The sequence below is a fragment of the Neoarius graeffei genome, chromosome 8 (genome assembly GCF_027579695.1).
Source record: "Neoarius graeffei isolate fNeoGra1 chromosome 8, fNeoGra1.pri, whole genome shotgun sequence".
Classification (NCBI taxonomy): domain Eukaryota; kingdom Metazoa; phylum Chordata; class Actinopteri; order Siluriformes; family Ariidae; genus Neoarius; species Neoarius graeffei.
Genome location: NC_083576.1, coordinates 13,435,065 through 13,450,681, shown reverse-complemented (window position 1 = coordinate 13,450,681; position 15,617 = coordinate 13,435,065). Strand labels below are relative to the sequence as shown.

General features: G+C 40.5%; 1 protein-coding gene across 1 annotated transcript in view; it reads left to right on the top strand.

Annotated features, from left to right (window-relative positions):
* Positions 1-15,617, top strand: part of anxa5a (annexin A5a) — a 44,666-nt gene that overhangs the window by 23,189 nt on the left and 5,860 nt on the right. The window contains exons 2-8 of the mRNA XM_060926687.1: positions 2,095-2,205; positions 4,524-4,618; positions 5,110-5,223; positions 9,878-9,968; positions 10,724-10,803; positions 13,834-13,884; positions 14,170-14,263. Coding sequence (XP_060782670.1) covers positions 2,095-2,205; positions 4,524-4,618; positions 5,110-5,223; positions 9,878-9,968; positions 10,724-10,803; positions 13,834-13,884; positions 14,170-14,263 — 636 coding nt within the window. The remainder of the gene's footprint in view (positions 1-2,094; positions 2,206-4,523; positions 4,619-5,109; positions 5,224-9,877; positions 9,969-10,723; positions 10,804-13,833; positions 13,885-14,169; positions 14,264-15,617) is intronic.

Here is a 15,617-nt window from a genome sequence, read left to right as displayed (position 1 = left end):
CAAAGTACATTTACTTGAGTACTGTACTTAAGTACACTTTTTGAGTATCTGTACTTTACTTGAGCATTTATTTATTTATTTATTTATTTTTGGAAACTTATGACTTTAACTTCACTACATTTGAAAAGCAAATATCGTACTTTTCACTCCACTACATTTCTGCCAAGGTCCTCATTACTCGTTACTATGAAGCAGCTTTGAAAGTGGATGTTTTTTCTTTTTTTTCTATAACGTGATTGATTTTTTTTTCCACAGGTGACACTGAGACAGCCGATCAGTAATCACTAGGGTCACATCCTGTCCATAGACTGTATAAAATCAAGTTCAATGATTTCTCAGCAGCGTTATTTGAAGACGATCAGTTGATGGCAGAATGGAACGAGGCGGTTCTTCTGGAGAATGCACACACACTCATGACCATACCTAGAACCCATGTTTCAGTTTTCAGAAAGGATAATAGATTTGTTTCATTTTAAATGTTTGCTTTGTTTGCCATAAACGAACCACATCACAGCCTATAAAAACTCGCCATCCGACCTGCGGGAGCATATTGAGGTATATACTGTACGTAAACGTTTTATTCCAAGAGAAAGCTTGCAGTGAAGTTGTCTGTGCTTTTAGAGCTAGCGAGAACGTTGCAAATGTAACTATGCAGTCCGGTTAGTCAAAGGACTTTCTATGGATTTGCCCGCCAAGTCGCCATTGCCTTGTCCACGGCTAACGTTTACACATAGCTAGTTAACTTAGACACTGTTAGTTAGCATGTAAAAACAGAGTTACACTAACATGAATAATGTTAACTTTTCTGAAGTCCTTTCAGAAATATGTTTGAGCATAATCTTGCCAAATAAAAAGAATGTAGAAATCTTTCTTTTCTAGTAGTGTTAGCTACCCAATATGATTTCGAGTTTGAAAAGAGTTTGCTAGCATGTCAGGTGGAGCTTCACTGACTAGCTAGCTTAACGTTAAACCACCATGATGGCACAGCATGCGTTCATTTTCTGAATTCACATTTCTGTCTTTGGTAACGGCATTAGGTTTGTAAGCGTTGTGGCAATAATACAACAATGCGTTGACAGAAAATTTACTTTTAATACTTAAGCATTTTTAAAAGTGAGTACTTCAGTTGGTTAGCGCTGTTGCCTCACAGCAAGAAGGTCCGGGTTCGAGCCCCGTGGCCGGCAAGGGCCTTTCTGTGCGGAGTTTGCATGTTCTCCCCGTGTCCGCGTGGGTTTCCTTCGGGTGCTCCGGTTTCCCCCACAGTCCAAAGACATGCAGGTTAGGTTAACTGGTGACTCTAAATTGACTGTAGGTGTGAATGTGAGTGTGAATGGTTGTCTGTGTCTGTGTGTCAGCCCTGTGATGACCTGGCGACTTGTCCAGGGTGTACCCCACCTTTCGCCCGTAGTCAACTGGGATAGGCTCCAGCTTGCCTGCGATCCTGTAGAACAGGATAAAGCGGCTAGAGATAATGAGATGAGATGAGATGAGTACTTCAGTACTTTAATTTAAGTAAAAAATTGACTGGAGAACTTTCACTTGTATCGGAGTAACATTTGACCAGTGGGATCTGTACTTTGACTTAAATAATGAAGTTGGGTACTTTGTCCACCTCTACCCAGTAGTGATATGAAGCACTAGCAGACAAGACTGGAAGTTTGATCTCCGAATCAAATCATAGCTTAGATAGAATCTGGGTGATAAGATATTTTTCTTTTTCTTGTGCTAGGACATGAATCTGTTGTCTATTAAAGATTTCTCTCAGTAAAGGATGATTCTCAGAGCATTCGCATACGAGAAAGGAGTTTCATACATATAAAGACTGTATGACAGGAAGAGGAGCTGGAAGTAGAGGAGACTAATAATGCACATATCCTAACCTAACACCTGAGCTGACAATGTGAAAATGATTTCTGGAGGCATTTCCGATTCGCTCTCCACAAGCATAATAGTGTATTGTTATTAGGAAATGATATCACAATCCAAGAAAGCCCTGCTTTAATGGTTTAAAATGGCTACTCAGGTAAAGCACGGCTCCTGAATGATTGTAAGAGATGAGCAGAGTTCCAGTGATTTGCTGTTTGCTATGTTGAGTGATCAAGCTGTGCTTTGTCCTTCAGGATCACAGAGGCAGTGTGAAACCCTTTGTGCACTTCAACGCCAAGCAGGATGCTGATATCTTACGAAAAGCCATGAAAGGAATCGGTGAGGAAGCTGTATTTTTCCTGAGGGTCAAATTGAGCTTAACAATTTGGTTCTGTAATCATGTATTCCATTCACGTCAAATATACTGTAAAGGTCAAGCTCAATCAATCTCTCTCTCTCTCTCGCCATCTCAGCTGATTAACTCTGATTAACTCTAGGATGCATGTCTGCAAGGGTAAAAAGTTCAGACAGTAACTAACGAGCTTACTGTTCTTACATCACCCAAAAACAGTCATCTGTATCTGTTAGTGTGTTAATTACCAGACTATCACTCACTCTATGTGTGTGTGTGTGTGTGTGTAACAGACTCACACTATTTGCATACTAATTACCAACAACACAGCTTGCCATTCATCCATCCATCCATTATCTGTAGCCACTTATCCTGTTCTACAGGGTCGCAGGCAAGCTGGAGCCCAGTTGACTACGGGCGAAAGGCGGGGTACACCCTGGACAAGTCACCAGGTCATTGCAGGGCTGACACATAGACACAAACAACCATTCACGCTCACATTCACACCTACGGTCAATTTAGAGTCGCCAGTTAACCTAACCTGCATGTCTTTGGACTGTGGGGGAAACCGGAGCACCTGGAGGAAACCCATGGGGACACGGGGAGAACATGCAAACTCCACACAGAAAGGCCCTCACCGGCCGCTAGGCTCGAACCCAGGACCTTCTTGCTGTGAGGCGACAGCGCTAACCACTACACCACTGTGCCGCCCCCCACAGCTTGCCATTTAATTCTTTAATTCATTTTATAGCAAATAAAAAATTAGAAGTGATATGTAAGGGGGAAAAAACACAATGAGGTGGTTCATATCTGACCACACTATCAATTATTTTCCTTTTTTTTTTGCACAGCGTACGCTGAAAAGTTTTACTCCTCTTAAATCACAGCAATTTGCCAATTATTGAAATTTATTAAGATATTGTTATTAGAAAAGGTGGCACAGTGGTGTAGTGGTTAGCACTGTCGCCTCACAGCAAGAAGGTTCTGGGTTCGAGCCCAGCGGCCGACGAGATCCTCCCCGTGTCTGTGTGGGTTTCCTCTGGGTGCTCCGGTTTCCCCCACAGTCCAAAGACATGCAGGTTCGGCTAATTGGTGGCTCTAAATTGACTGTAGGTGTGAATGTGAGTTTGTGTGAATGGTTGTGTGTCTCTATGGTGGGGTTTACATTAGACCGTATCAGCGGATCATCAGATTAACGTTTTTAAAACGATTAGCGTGCACACAGCAACACCAATACACGATTCGCGTGCACACAGCAACACCAATACACGGATACGCTCGGCTCCGCAGGCATCCTGCACTCCAAATCACTCCGCCCTGAACAGCGAGTGCCCTCTGGAGGGTGCGCACTCTGGCCCTGCGCAGCTCACAGAGCGCGCGAGTGAAGTGCACGAGCAGTGATTTGGGACTGAGCCGCTGTGTGTGTGATCTCAGTGCATATCGGGCATGTACGTCACTTACCACTTGCAAGTGGAAGGATGGCAAGCCTAAAGACAATCATAACTACACAATGGGCAGTATTTGCATCAGTATTTTCATACTTTTATACTCTTTAATGAAAGGTGATACAAGGCGGAAGTTCGCGCCGTTTTTCAGCAGTCGCGTCACATGACCAACGCCAGCGAATCAGGAAGGTAGATGTCACAGTGACGTTGTCAAATGACGACGCCAGCTAGAGCTCAGCACAGCGTATCCGCGTATTCTCAATGTTTACACAGCACTGGACCAGACACGATCTGGATTGAATACGTGGACCCTGGTGGATTCCCGTTTCCCGGCGTTTCCAGGCGTTTTAATGTAAACGGACAGTGCATCCGCGAAGAAAACGAGACAGATACGGTCTAATGTAAACTTGGCCTCTGTGTCAGCCCTGTGATGATCTGGCGACTTGTCCAGGATGTACCCCACCTCTCGCCCATAGTCAGCTGAGATAGGCTCCAGCTTGCCTGCGACCCTGTACAGGATAAGCGGCTACAGATAATGGATGGATGTTATTAGAAAATATTGTCGAATGACGTGTCGTCAAGACATTCATTTCTGTTATAATGTTTGACTAGAGGGTTCAAAAACGCTTGACCAGCAGTATATGGGTGAATTAGTGTACATGGTTGTCTCATAAGTGTCAGGAAATTTCCTTAGGCTGCAATGATTTTGTCACTGCTGTTGTGATAATTGAAAAGATCCATCTGGTTTAGTCATTCTTGTGAATCTCTCTCTCTCTCTCTCTGTGTGTGTGTGTGTGTGTGTGTGTGTGTGTGTGTGTGTGTGTGTGTGTGTATGGGGGGGGGGGGGGTGTTCTGCACAGGCACTGATGAAAACACCATCCTTATGCTCTTACCCGCCCGGAGCAATGACCAGAGACAAGAGATCAAGGCAGCTTATAAGAAAGCACATGGCAAAGTGAGACACTCGTGTTTGTATTCATTCCTTCATCGCTGATCTAATGGTTTCTTTCATTATCCACAAATCCTCAACTTAACATTAACATTAAAATTCTTAGCTGTAAGTCTCAGACACTGGCTATTAAGTATGTTTTTTCCTCTCTAATTAGAATAGGACTCTCGCTGAGTTTGATGTATTGTTCTGTATTTATGTATAATATTTGCTAAGGAGGCTGACTGTGGAACTCAGGACTATATGATGGCACACATTTAAAATTTGTGCACGTGCAAAAGGACATGATCAATTGCTAAAGAAATCACTTTCAGACCCCCTGGCCTGTATAAGTTTGTGAATGATGACTCTGTAGGGAACCTCTATTAAAGGAGCTGTCAAGCCAAGACCTCAATTACTTTACCTTCAGTCAATGACTATATATAATCTTCCCAGCCCATCTCTCCATCTTCTCTCACACTCTCTCTCTCTCTCTCTCTCTCTCTCTCTTTGTGTAGGACCTGGTGAAAGACCTGAAGTCAGAGCTGGGAGGGAAGTTAGAGGACCTAATCATGGCTCTGATGTATCCCCCTCGTGTGTATGATGCAGATCAACTCCACAAGGCCATCAAGGTCCAGTTAAATACTCTCACTTCTGTTTTTTTTTTCTTCAATTATTTCAAAAATGATTTGAGACAGTAAAGTCTTTATATATATATATATATATATATATATATATATTGAAGAATAAATTATGTTATATGGTGTGGGTGGTGCAGTGGCTAGCACTGTCGCCTCACAGCAAGAAGGTTCTGGGTTCAAACCTCGCAGCTGACCAGGGCATGTGGAGTTTGCATGTTCTCCTTGTGCCTGTGTGGGTTTTCTCCTGGTGCTCAGGTGCCCGTCCAAAGACATCTGTGTCCAGCCCTGTGATAGGGTTGTACCCTGCCTCTCACCCGAAGTGAGCTGGGATTGGATGCAGCTTCCCCCAAAACCCTGATGGATAAGCGGTATAGATAATGGATGAATGTTACAGAGAAACCAGAAAAATGTAAACTCCTAAATACTTTCCCATGGGGAAAATTTACTGAGTGTTACAAAGTACTGACACTGAAGGCTCCTTTCATAAATGATACTGTTTTCTTTGTTGAACGCCAACACATTTTATAAATATACATTCTAATTAGGCTTACATTATGTGGATTGTCTGCCATACAAGTCCCTGTGAACGAGCTGTTACTATAGAAACAATAATGTATCAGAATGAGCACATTAATATAAACCTGTCATTTGAATTATAGCAAACGGGTGGTATAGTGGTTAGCACTGTCGGCTCACAGCAAGAAGGTTCTGGGTTTGAGCCCAGTAGCCGACGGGGGCCTTTCTATGTGGAGTTTGCATGTTCCCCCCGTGTCTGCGTGGGTTTCCTCCGGGTGCTCCGGTTTCCCCCACAGTCCAAAGACATGCAGGTTAGGTTAACTGGTGACTCTAAATTGAGCGTAGGTGTGAATGTGAGTGTGAATGGTTGTCTGTGTCTATGTGTCAGCCCTGTGATGACCTGGCGACTTGTCCAGGGTGTACCCCGCCTTTCGCCCGTAGTCAGCTGGGATAGGCTCCAGCTTGCCTGCGACCCTGTAGAGCAGGATAAAGTGGCTAGAGATAATGAGATGATATATATATATATATATATATATATATATATATATATATATATATATATATCAAACCACTAAGAGAAAACAATTTATTTTTGTTTATTTATTTTATTTTAGGTACTTTAACCAGTACTTTAACCAGACTGCATGCAAAAATATCCTCCTTTAAAGGGCTGATGACATGAACATGACTCTATGCAATTTCTTAAATAAACTATACAACATGGCAAACATGTTAGATTTCTGTTATAATTACGTGAAAAGAAGCTGTTGTTACGCAAATATCCAACTTTTAATTGCACAGCACAAGAAAACTGGGTCCGTGGCTCACGGCCATGTTGTGACGTCAGCGGAAGAACACGCTGCGGTTCACTGGCTGTTCTACTCTGGTTCTACTCAATGGAAATGGCGCATGAAAACGCCGGTGAACTCTCTAGTGCTAGCTCTTCCTCTTCTGGGAGTCTAGAATTGTGTTGATCTCTTCCGAATAGAATCTATGATAGTCTATCCTCTTTACCCTTTGCCTCTCGTTGCTAGGCAGCAGTTACATGAAAGCCGCAAGCTTTCACAAGCAAATACATGACTGATATCACGCCGACTTTATGATTACATTTATGATTATCATGTAGAATCTATAGCTCTACATACCTTTATCTTATGTCATTTCACAACACATGTTCTGACAGGAGGACTGTCTTTGGATCCGGCATAGTAGACCCCCTCCGGAATACTGGCAGTGTTGCCAGATTGGGAGGTTTCCCGCCCAGTTGGGCGGTTTCAAGTGCATTTTGGTGGGTTTTGAACATATTTTGGGCTGGAAAACTTCAGCAGTATCTGGCAACAGATACTGCTAACATTTTCCAGCCCAAAATATGTTCAAAACCCACCAAAATGCACTTGAAACCGCCCAACTGGGCGGGAAACCTCCCAATCTGGCAACACTGTGTAGGCACTGCTGATGGTAGTAACACACGTTTGTGCTGAACTGAACACCCAAGAGATTCTTTTAAGCTGGGAAGGGTGTCAAAACAATCCAAATTGAAGTGTTCAGAGCACAGGACAGATGTTGGTGAGGGCTCCCACTTGTCACGAGTGCGCCTGACTTGCTTCACCCACTTCGCATGCAGCTCGGGATCTCTGGGAAACTGGAATAAACTTACCCCATCCTTGTGGGTTTTGGAGCAAAAGCCGGCAACACAACGCGAAGGCATAATAACTATATATATAATAATGTATAATAATGTCTAATAAAAATACTAATAATGATAAACTGAACACCTGCCGCATCAACAACAAACTGGTAAGTTATGAGGAAGGTTCTTTCGCTGACGTCATATAGCTCCTCCTCCTCCTTCGTCTCCTGGGTGCTGCAGCCCCGTCAAATTTGCCCAAATAGCCGCGTTTATCATCATAACTTGTAAAATAGGCGCCTTCGTGAATTAATATATGGATCATCGGGAATTACTTTTTATGTTATAAAACATCGCCAAAGATGTCAAAAACGTGTCATCAGCACTTTAATGGTTGCATGATAAACTAGAAGGGCACATGGTAGAGTGTGCCAAGCTACATATTATCAACATCAAAATCAAATCACTTGAATCTAGGATAATACTAAAGCTGTACACCAAGTTTCATCTACAGTGGTGCTTGAAAGTTTGTGAACCCTTTAGAATTTTCTATATTTCTGCATAAATAGGACCTAAAACATCATCAGATTTTCACACAAGTCCTAAAAGTAGATAAAGAGAACCCAGTTAAACAAATGAGACAAAAATATTATACTTGGTCATTTATTTATTGAGGAAAATGATCCAATATTACATATCTGTGAGTGGCAAAAGTATGTGAACCTCTAGAATTAGCAGTTAATTTGAAGGTGAAATTAGAGTCAGGTGTTTTCAATCAATGGGATGACAATCAGGTGTGAGTGGGCACCCTGTTTTATTTAAAGAACAGGGATCTATCAAAGTCTGAGCTTCACAACACATGTTTGTGGAAGTGTATCATGGCACGAACAAAGGAGATTTCTGAGGACCTCAGAAAAAGAGTTGTTGATGCTCATCAGGCTGGAAAAGGTTACAAAACCATCTCTAAAGAGTTTGGACTCCACCAATCCACAGTCAGACAGATTGTGTACAAATGGAGGGAATTCAAGACCATTGTTCCTCTCCCCAGGAGTGGTCGACCAACAAAGATCACTCCAAGAGCAAGGCGTGTAATAGTCAACGAGGTCACAAAGGACCCCAGGGTAACTTCTAAGCAACTGAAGGCCTCTCTCACATTGGCTAATGTTAATGTTCATGAGTCCACCATCAGGAGAACACTGAACAACAATGGTGTGCATGGCAGGGTTGCTAGGAGAAAGCCACTGCTCTCCAAAAAGAACATTGCTGCTCATTTGCAGTTTGCTAAAGATCACATGGACAAGCCAGAAGGCTATTGGAAAAATATTTTGTGGACGGATGCAACCAAAATAGAGCTTTTTGGTTTAAATGAGAAGCGTTATGTTTGGCGAAAAGAAAACACTGCATTCCAGCATAAGAACCTTATCCCATCTGTGAAACATGGTGGTGATAGTATCATGGTTTGGGCCTGTTTTGCTGCATCTGGGCCAGGACGGCTTGCCATCATTGATGGAACAATGAATTCTGAATTATACCAGTGAATTCTAAAGGAAAATGTCAGGACATCTGTCCATGAACTGAATCTCAAGAGAAGGTGGGTCATGCAGCAAGACAACGACCCTAAGCACACAAGTCGTTCTACCAAAGAATGGTTAAAGAAGAATAAAGTTAATGTTTTGGAATGGCCAAGTCAAAGTCCTGACCTTAATCCAATCAAAATGTTGTGGAAGGTCCTGAAGCGAGCAGTTCATGTGAGGAAACCCACCAACATCCCAGAGTTGAAGCTGTTCTGTACGGAGGAACGGGCTAAAATTCCTCCAAGCCGGTGTGCAGGACTGATCAACAGTTACTGCAAACGTTTAGTTGCAGTTATTGCTGCACAAGGGAGTCACACCAGATACTGAAAGCAAAGGTTCACATACTTTTGCTACTTACAGATATGTAATGTTGGATTATTTTCCTCAATAAATAAATGACTAAGTATAATATGTTTTGTCTCATTTGTTTAACTGGGTTCTCTTTATCTACTTTTAGGACTTGTGTGAAAATCTGATGATGTTTTGGGTCATATTTATGCAGAAATATAGAAAATTCTAAAGGGTTCACAAACTTTCAAGCACCACTGTAAATCCATTCAGTATATTTTGAGTTAAATTGGGAACAGACCAAAATATCCTGGATCCACATACATATCCGGATTTGCATCAAAATCTAATTGTTTCTTGGCCCGTGGCTCACCTTTCATCAAAATTTCATCAAAATCCATTCACTAATTTTTGAGTTATGTTGGGAACAGACAAACAAACTGAGGCAAAAACAATCTTCTCCATCAAAGTTGGCAGATGTAAAAAAACAACAACATATTTTTAAAGTTTAGGATACATTTTTTAAATCACAGTATATAAACTAGAGCATGGTTGTGATGTACATTATTATTAACCTATCATTATTTTTTCCCTCTGTTTTAAAAGTATTTTTACATTTACCTTCTGGAATATATTACAGGGAGCAGGTACTGATGATAAAGTTCTGATCGAGATCCTGGCCTCCAGAACACCTGAGCAGATAAAGGAGATCATCAAGATATACAAGAAAGGTAACCTTTACCACATCTGAGAAAAATATTATGCTGTATAGTACATATATATTAATGGTTGATAATCCCACTACTGGGTGACACTCAGAAGGGGATGGGTTTCCTTTAAAGAACGGTTCCTCTAAAGGTTTCTCACATTTACTCATTTGCCAGATGCTTTTATTCAAAATGAGTTGAGCTACATGAAGAAGCTCTTCAACTACAAGCAGTTGAAGATGCAGAGATTCAAACTCACACTCTTCAAATCAGTAGTTAAGACTTATTGTAATCTCTAGGAGTTTTTTTCCCCCCACCTCTGTCTTGCTTATTAGGGATCTAGAGCTACATCTGGATTTCTGTAAAGATGTTAAACAAGACTGAATTTAAGAAATGGTTAGACCGTTAATTACACTGTTGATTGTTTAGTATACATCATGGAATATCACCATCCAATACATTTCTAGTGATAATGATAGCCATAATGACCTGTCAGATAAGTCTCGAAAGATCCACAACAAGTGAGATGGAGTTTCCAAGCTTTATTGCTAGAGTTTCCATTATTCTCTTGTGAGAAACCCTCTGTGAAACTGTTTGCATTCATAGCCACCAGATGCCAGTGTTTGAGTCACTTGATCCAGAAACTGGAGAAGGAAAAGCCATCGCTTATACACCAATGGAAAATATGAGAGAAAACACTTCCAATATGTCCCGTTTGGCTCCATTAAATCTTGAATTGTCATTAAGCATTTGTTGTTCTCTCATACTTCAAAACCTAGAGCATGGAAGCAAGCTAGAGAAAGACATCATGGGAGATACATCTGGATACTACCAGAGGTTGCTGATTATGCTTATACAGGTAAATCATGTAACCTGAAATCTTTCTATATTAAAGGATATGCTCCCAGCCCGAAATATGCCATGATTTTGAAGTGGTGGCTCAGGTTTAAGGCTATTGATTGAAAGTTGTGAGTTCAAATCCCAACACTGCCAAGATGCCAAGGTTTCGTCTTTGAGCAAGATGTTTAACCCTCAACTGCTCAGTTGGATCCTGTCTCATTCGCTTTGGATAAAAATAATCAACAAAATGCAAAACAATGCACGTCATTTAGTGCCTTTGATACCGGTGGTATTCTTGAAGAAGTTGGCTAACCTTTTGAACGCCACTTCTGAAATAACAGACTTTTCATATTAGTTCTAAAATAGTTACTGAATATTTGATGGTCATTCCTGCCTCATATGCTTTAACAGGGGCGTAGCTAGGATTTTTCAAGGGGGGGGTCACACACTGACTGGCAGCCCGAGTGCATTATGTAACAAAAAATAATTACCATTGCCAGGGGCGCCACCAGAAATTTTGGGCCCCATGAAAGATTAGAATTTTGGGCCCCCCAACTTTGCCCACCCTCGTCACAATTGCACTATTGTCATTATTTGACTTTTGATAGCCCATGGACCTTGAGTTTGTGACTTTGTTATTACATTTTATGTATTAACCTACCAGGGACTAGATGAAAACTGGTCAGTGACTAATTCTGGTGCATTTACAATCACAAATGAAAATTCACGATTTTGCCACATGCCTTCTTGTGCTAGGACAATTGGTAGTGAAATGTGTGATGTGACTGCTGTCCGTTATTAGCAACACTTTAATCTAGCAAACTGTATATGGCGCTCGCTCATTAAAAACTTCAATCCTAAAGCATTTATGGGTTGTATTGCTGCTTACCTCCTTCTCCAAAGGGGGGTTCAGTGGTTTGGTAGGGCGGAGGTCCCCCTGAGGCTGAATCTGTGCATATATAGGGCACCCCATTAGTTATGAAACTGGTTATTAGCACTAGTTATTAGCACCAGCATAACATAATATTTCATCTTGTTTATCACACAAGTCAGTTCAGTTATTAAAATGGAAAAAATGTCACTGTACAAACTGTAAAAGTGTTCTCTTGATAGGCTAATCCAACCACATTCATACTGTTCATTTACCATTCGCTAATATTTTGAATACACGTGAGCGATAGCTACCTTTCTTTGGGAAAAACTGAGTGACCAGTTGCCTGCCTCTCCGGTCCCTCTCAGCTTTCAGCTGCCTTTCTTTACGTTTTTGACAGCCACTCTTCATATTTAGCGATCATAGACTGTACGCACTCCACTGCTGGCTGGCTGGCTGCTGCACCGCGACACAGCAGCAAGTAGCGTTGCACTGATCAGCACACAGATTTAACGCATCGCGCTTCGACCAGAACTGGACCGTACCATTTCGCAAAAGGGGGAGGGTTAAATGACAATATGTTGAAGAACTCAAGAAACAGACAACCTTGTTCAATTAGCTCATTTTACTAGATGGAATATTGCATTGTTGTTATTTCAAAAGTCTTATTAAAATCATTAAAAGCATATTATCATCCCCTTAAAGGGCCCCATGGCAGTGCTGGGCCCCTAGAATTGTTCTAACCTTTCCCCCCCTGGTGGCGCCCATGACCATTGCTAGTTTTAGGTAGCATAAAAACCGGCTCTTCCATTATTGCGGTTTCTTCCACGTTTTCTTGATGTTGTGTTCTAGAAACGGCACTAAAACTTAGCTTCGAAGCCACAAAATGCAACTTTGATGGAAAAAAATATATAATAAATTGCTTACCTCTCTTCAAGTCAAAAGAGGGAGGAAAGTTTCGCTTGTTTTGACATGGCGAATTATGAACACAAGAGGAAATACTCGTAATTCGCAACTAAAAAGACTGCAGCTATACTGGCAGCTTGAATATGCTTTCTAGTGCGATCGTGTTGCGCTTAAGCAGAACTGTATCAGTCTTGGCTCGTGCACCTGAAGGCGCACCTCGGGCTTCGCGCATGCCTAACGAGCTCCGGCACGCACACCGTTAACAAAGAACACCTGTCTTTAATCAATGAACTATGTTTGGGCTATTTAAGGACTGCGCCCATGTAAGGACGATGCGAAGTATTACGCCGCGTCTAGTGTGCCTTACTGAGCCTTGTTTCCTGTCCTTGTTGACCTCCTGGTTTTTCGACTCCTGTTTCTTGTCCCTTGATCTTGTATGGTTTTGCCTCTGATATTCTGTCCACGCCTCGATTGACCTCCTGCCTGTTTTCTCGATTACAACTTTGCCTGCTGTTTCAGACTGTTTGCCTGTTGTGTGCGTTTCACGCACTTTATGCTCATATCGCACTGTGTATTATTTAACATATCTGCACTTGCATCCGCCTCTCCCTCCCGCACACACTCTGACAAACTGGGTTTTCGCACCCGAACCACAGGAAGTCCATACAAGGTTATAGAAACCCTAATGAGGCTGAGGTGACAATCTAGTTTAAAAAAAAGTTAGAAAAATTACAGTGGGCTCTTTTTTAATATTCTTATGCGGCTATTGAAAAAATGTATGGTCCGACAAAGGGGGGGGTCACGGGCACCCCAGGACCCCCTCCCCAGCTACGCCCCAGTTTAAGTTGCATAACTAAATAATAAAGTAGGAGTTTAACAGGGTAATACATGGTCCTGGCTGAAAAGCATCAATTAAACACAATGCAAATGGAATGAAACCAGAAGGTGACACAAGGGCAAAAGGGTCAAGCTACAGTTAGTTTGTGCACAGAGGTCAAGATGAGAGATGATCGATTGAAGCCACGGAAACAGTAAGAGAGGCGATAACGCGAGATCAGCCATGATCTCACCACTATCTGATTAAAGCTGCTCAAAGGGTGGTGCAAGTATGAGGATTAATTGCACCTGGGGAGAAAACAGCTGGTAACTTAATCCCAGAGGTTGCCAGGTTGAGTAAAGCTCATCAGCTCCGTCTAATTAGGAACTGTAGGTTGATATCTGCCTTGCCTTGCAAAGCGTCTTAACTTTTAATGTGCTTTTTGTTCTCTTCAGGGAGACAGGGAGGAGGGAGTGGATGAAAGCCGAGTGGAGAAAGACGCCAAGGTAAACAGATCACGTTTATGTCTGCTCTTTTTTGTCTTCTCTTGCCGAAATGAAACAATCATAAGAAAGAAGAGACAGCTAATCTGAGGTTATGGATTCTAAAACGTTTAATGATTTGAACTTCTATATAAGATTCGAATGTTAACATAAAATAATATAATGATGATTGGTTTGTTCTTTGTTTTAGTATGTGACACAACAGAGGCGTGACAAGTTTTAAGGTGAACTTACAGGGAACATGATACGCAGGTTTACTTTACTGATGTTTTGCTGGTCGTGTTTCAGGAACTGTTTGCTGCCGGTGCGAAGAAAGTTGGCACGGATGAAGAAAAGTTCATCCAGATCCTGGGCAACAGGAGCATTGAGCACCTGAGGCAAGGTAATTGCAGGTGTGTGTATAAACATTGAAGGAATAGTCATGGTTAAGAGTATAATAGTTACAGTAAGGTAACATAGTAACCTTATATAAATTAATATTGTGTAATGATGTGTTAATAAGCAAGCAAGATGATTTGATTAACTTTATCACTTAAAATCACTTCTCCATGTCATCATTTGTGAATTAATGGCCTCAGATTCTGAATAAAGATGATCACGTAACGATCAGAGGCTAGTAAAACGAATTGTACTGTAGCACAGGGGTTTTCAAAGTGTGGGAGAGTCAGCCCCCCTCAGAGAGCAAATAAACAACAGCACCCCCCTTACAATTTTTGTTGTTGCTATACTTAATGTTCCATTCATATTTTTAAAAAATGGTTGTTGTACACATTTTTATTTTTTTCTTTTACACATTTTAAACATCTGTGCTTTTTGAAAACCTCTTTTTTTTTTACACATTTTAAACATCTGTGCTTTTTTAAAACATCTTTGTTTTACACATTTTAAACATCTGTGCTTTTTTAAAACATCTTGTTTTACACATTTTAAACATGTGCTTTTTTAAAACATCTTTTTTTACACATTTTAAACATCTGTGCTTTTTTAAAACATCTTTGTTTTACGCATTTTAAACATCTGTGCTTTTTTAAAATATCTTGTTTTACACATTTTAAACATCTGTGCTTTTTGAAAACCTCTTTTTTTTTACACATTTTAAACATCTGTGCTTTTTTAAAACATCTTTGTTTTACACATTTTAAACATCTGTGCTTTTTTAAAACATCTTGTTTTACACATTTTAAACATCTGTGCTTTTTAAAACATCTTGTTTTACACATTTTAAACATCTGTGCTTTTTGAAAACCTCTTTTTTTTACACATTTTAAACATCTGTGCTTTTTGAAAACATCTTTTTTTACACATTTTAAACATCTGTGCTTTTTTAAAACATCTTTTTTTTTACACATTTTAAACATCTGTGCTTTTTAAAACATCTTGTTTTACACATTTTAAACATCTGTGCTTTTTGAAAACCTCTTTTTTTACACATTTTAAACATCTGTGCTTTTTGAAAACATCTTTTTTATACATTTTAAACATCTGTGCTTTTTTTAAAAAACATCTTGTTTTACACATTTTAAACATCTGTGCTTTTTGAAAATATCTTTTTTACACATTTTAAACATCTGTGCTTTTTTTTTAAAACATCTTGTTTTACACATTTTAAACATCTGTGCTTTTTTAAAAAAAAACATCTTGTTTTACACATTTTAAACATCTATGCTTTTTTAAAACATCTTTTTTTTTTACACATTTTAAACATCTGTGCTTTTTTAAAACATCTTGTTTTACAC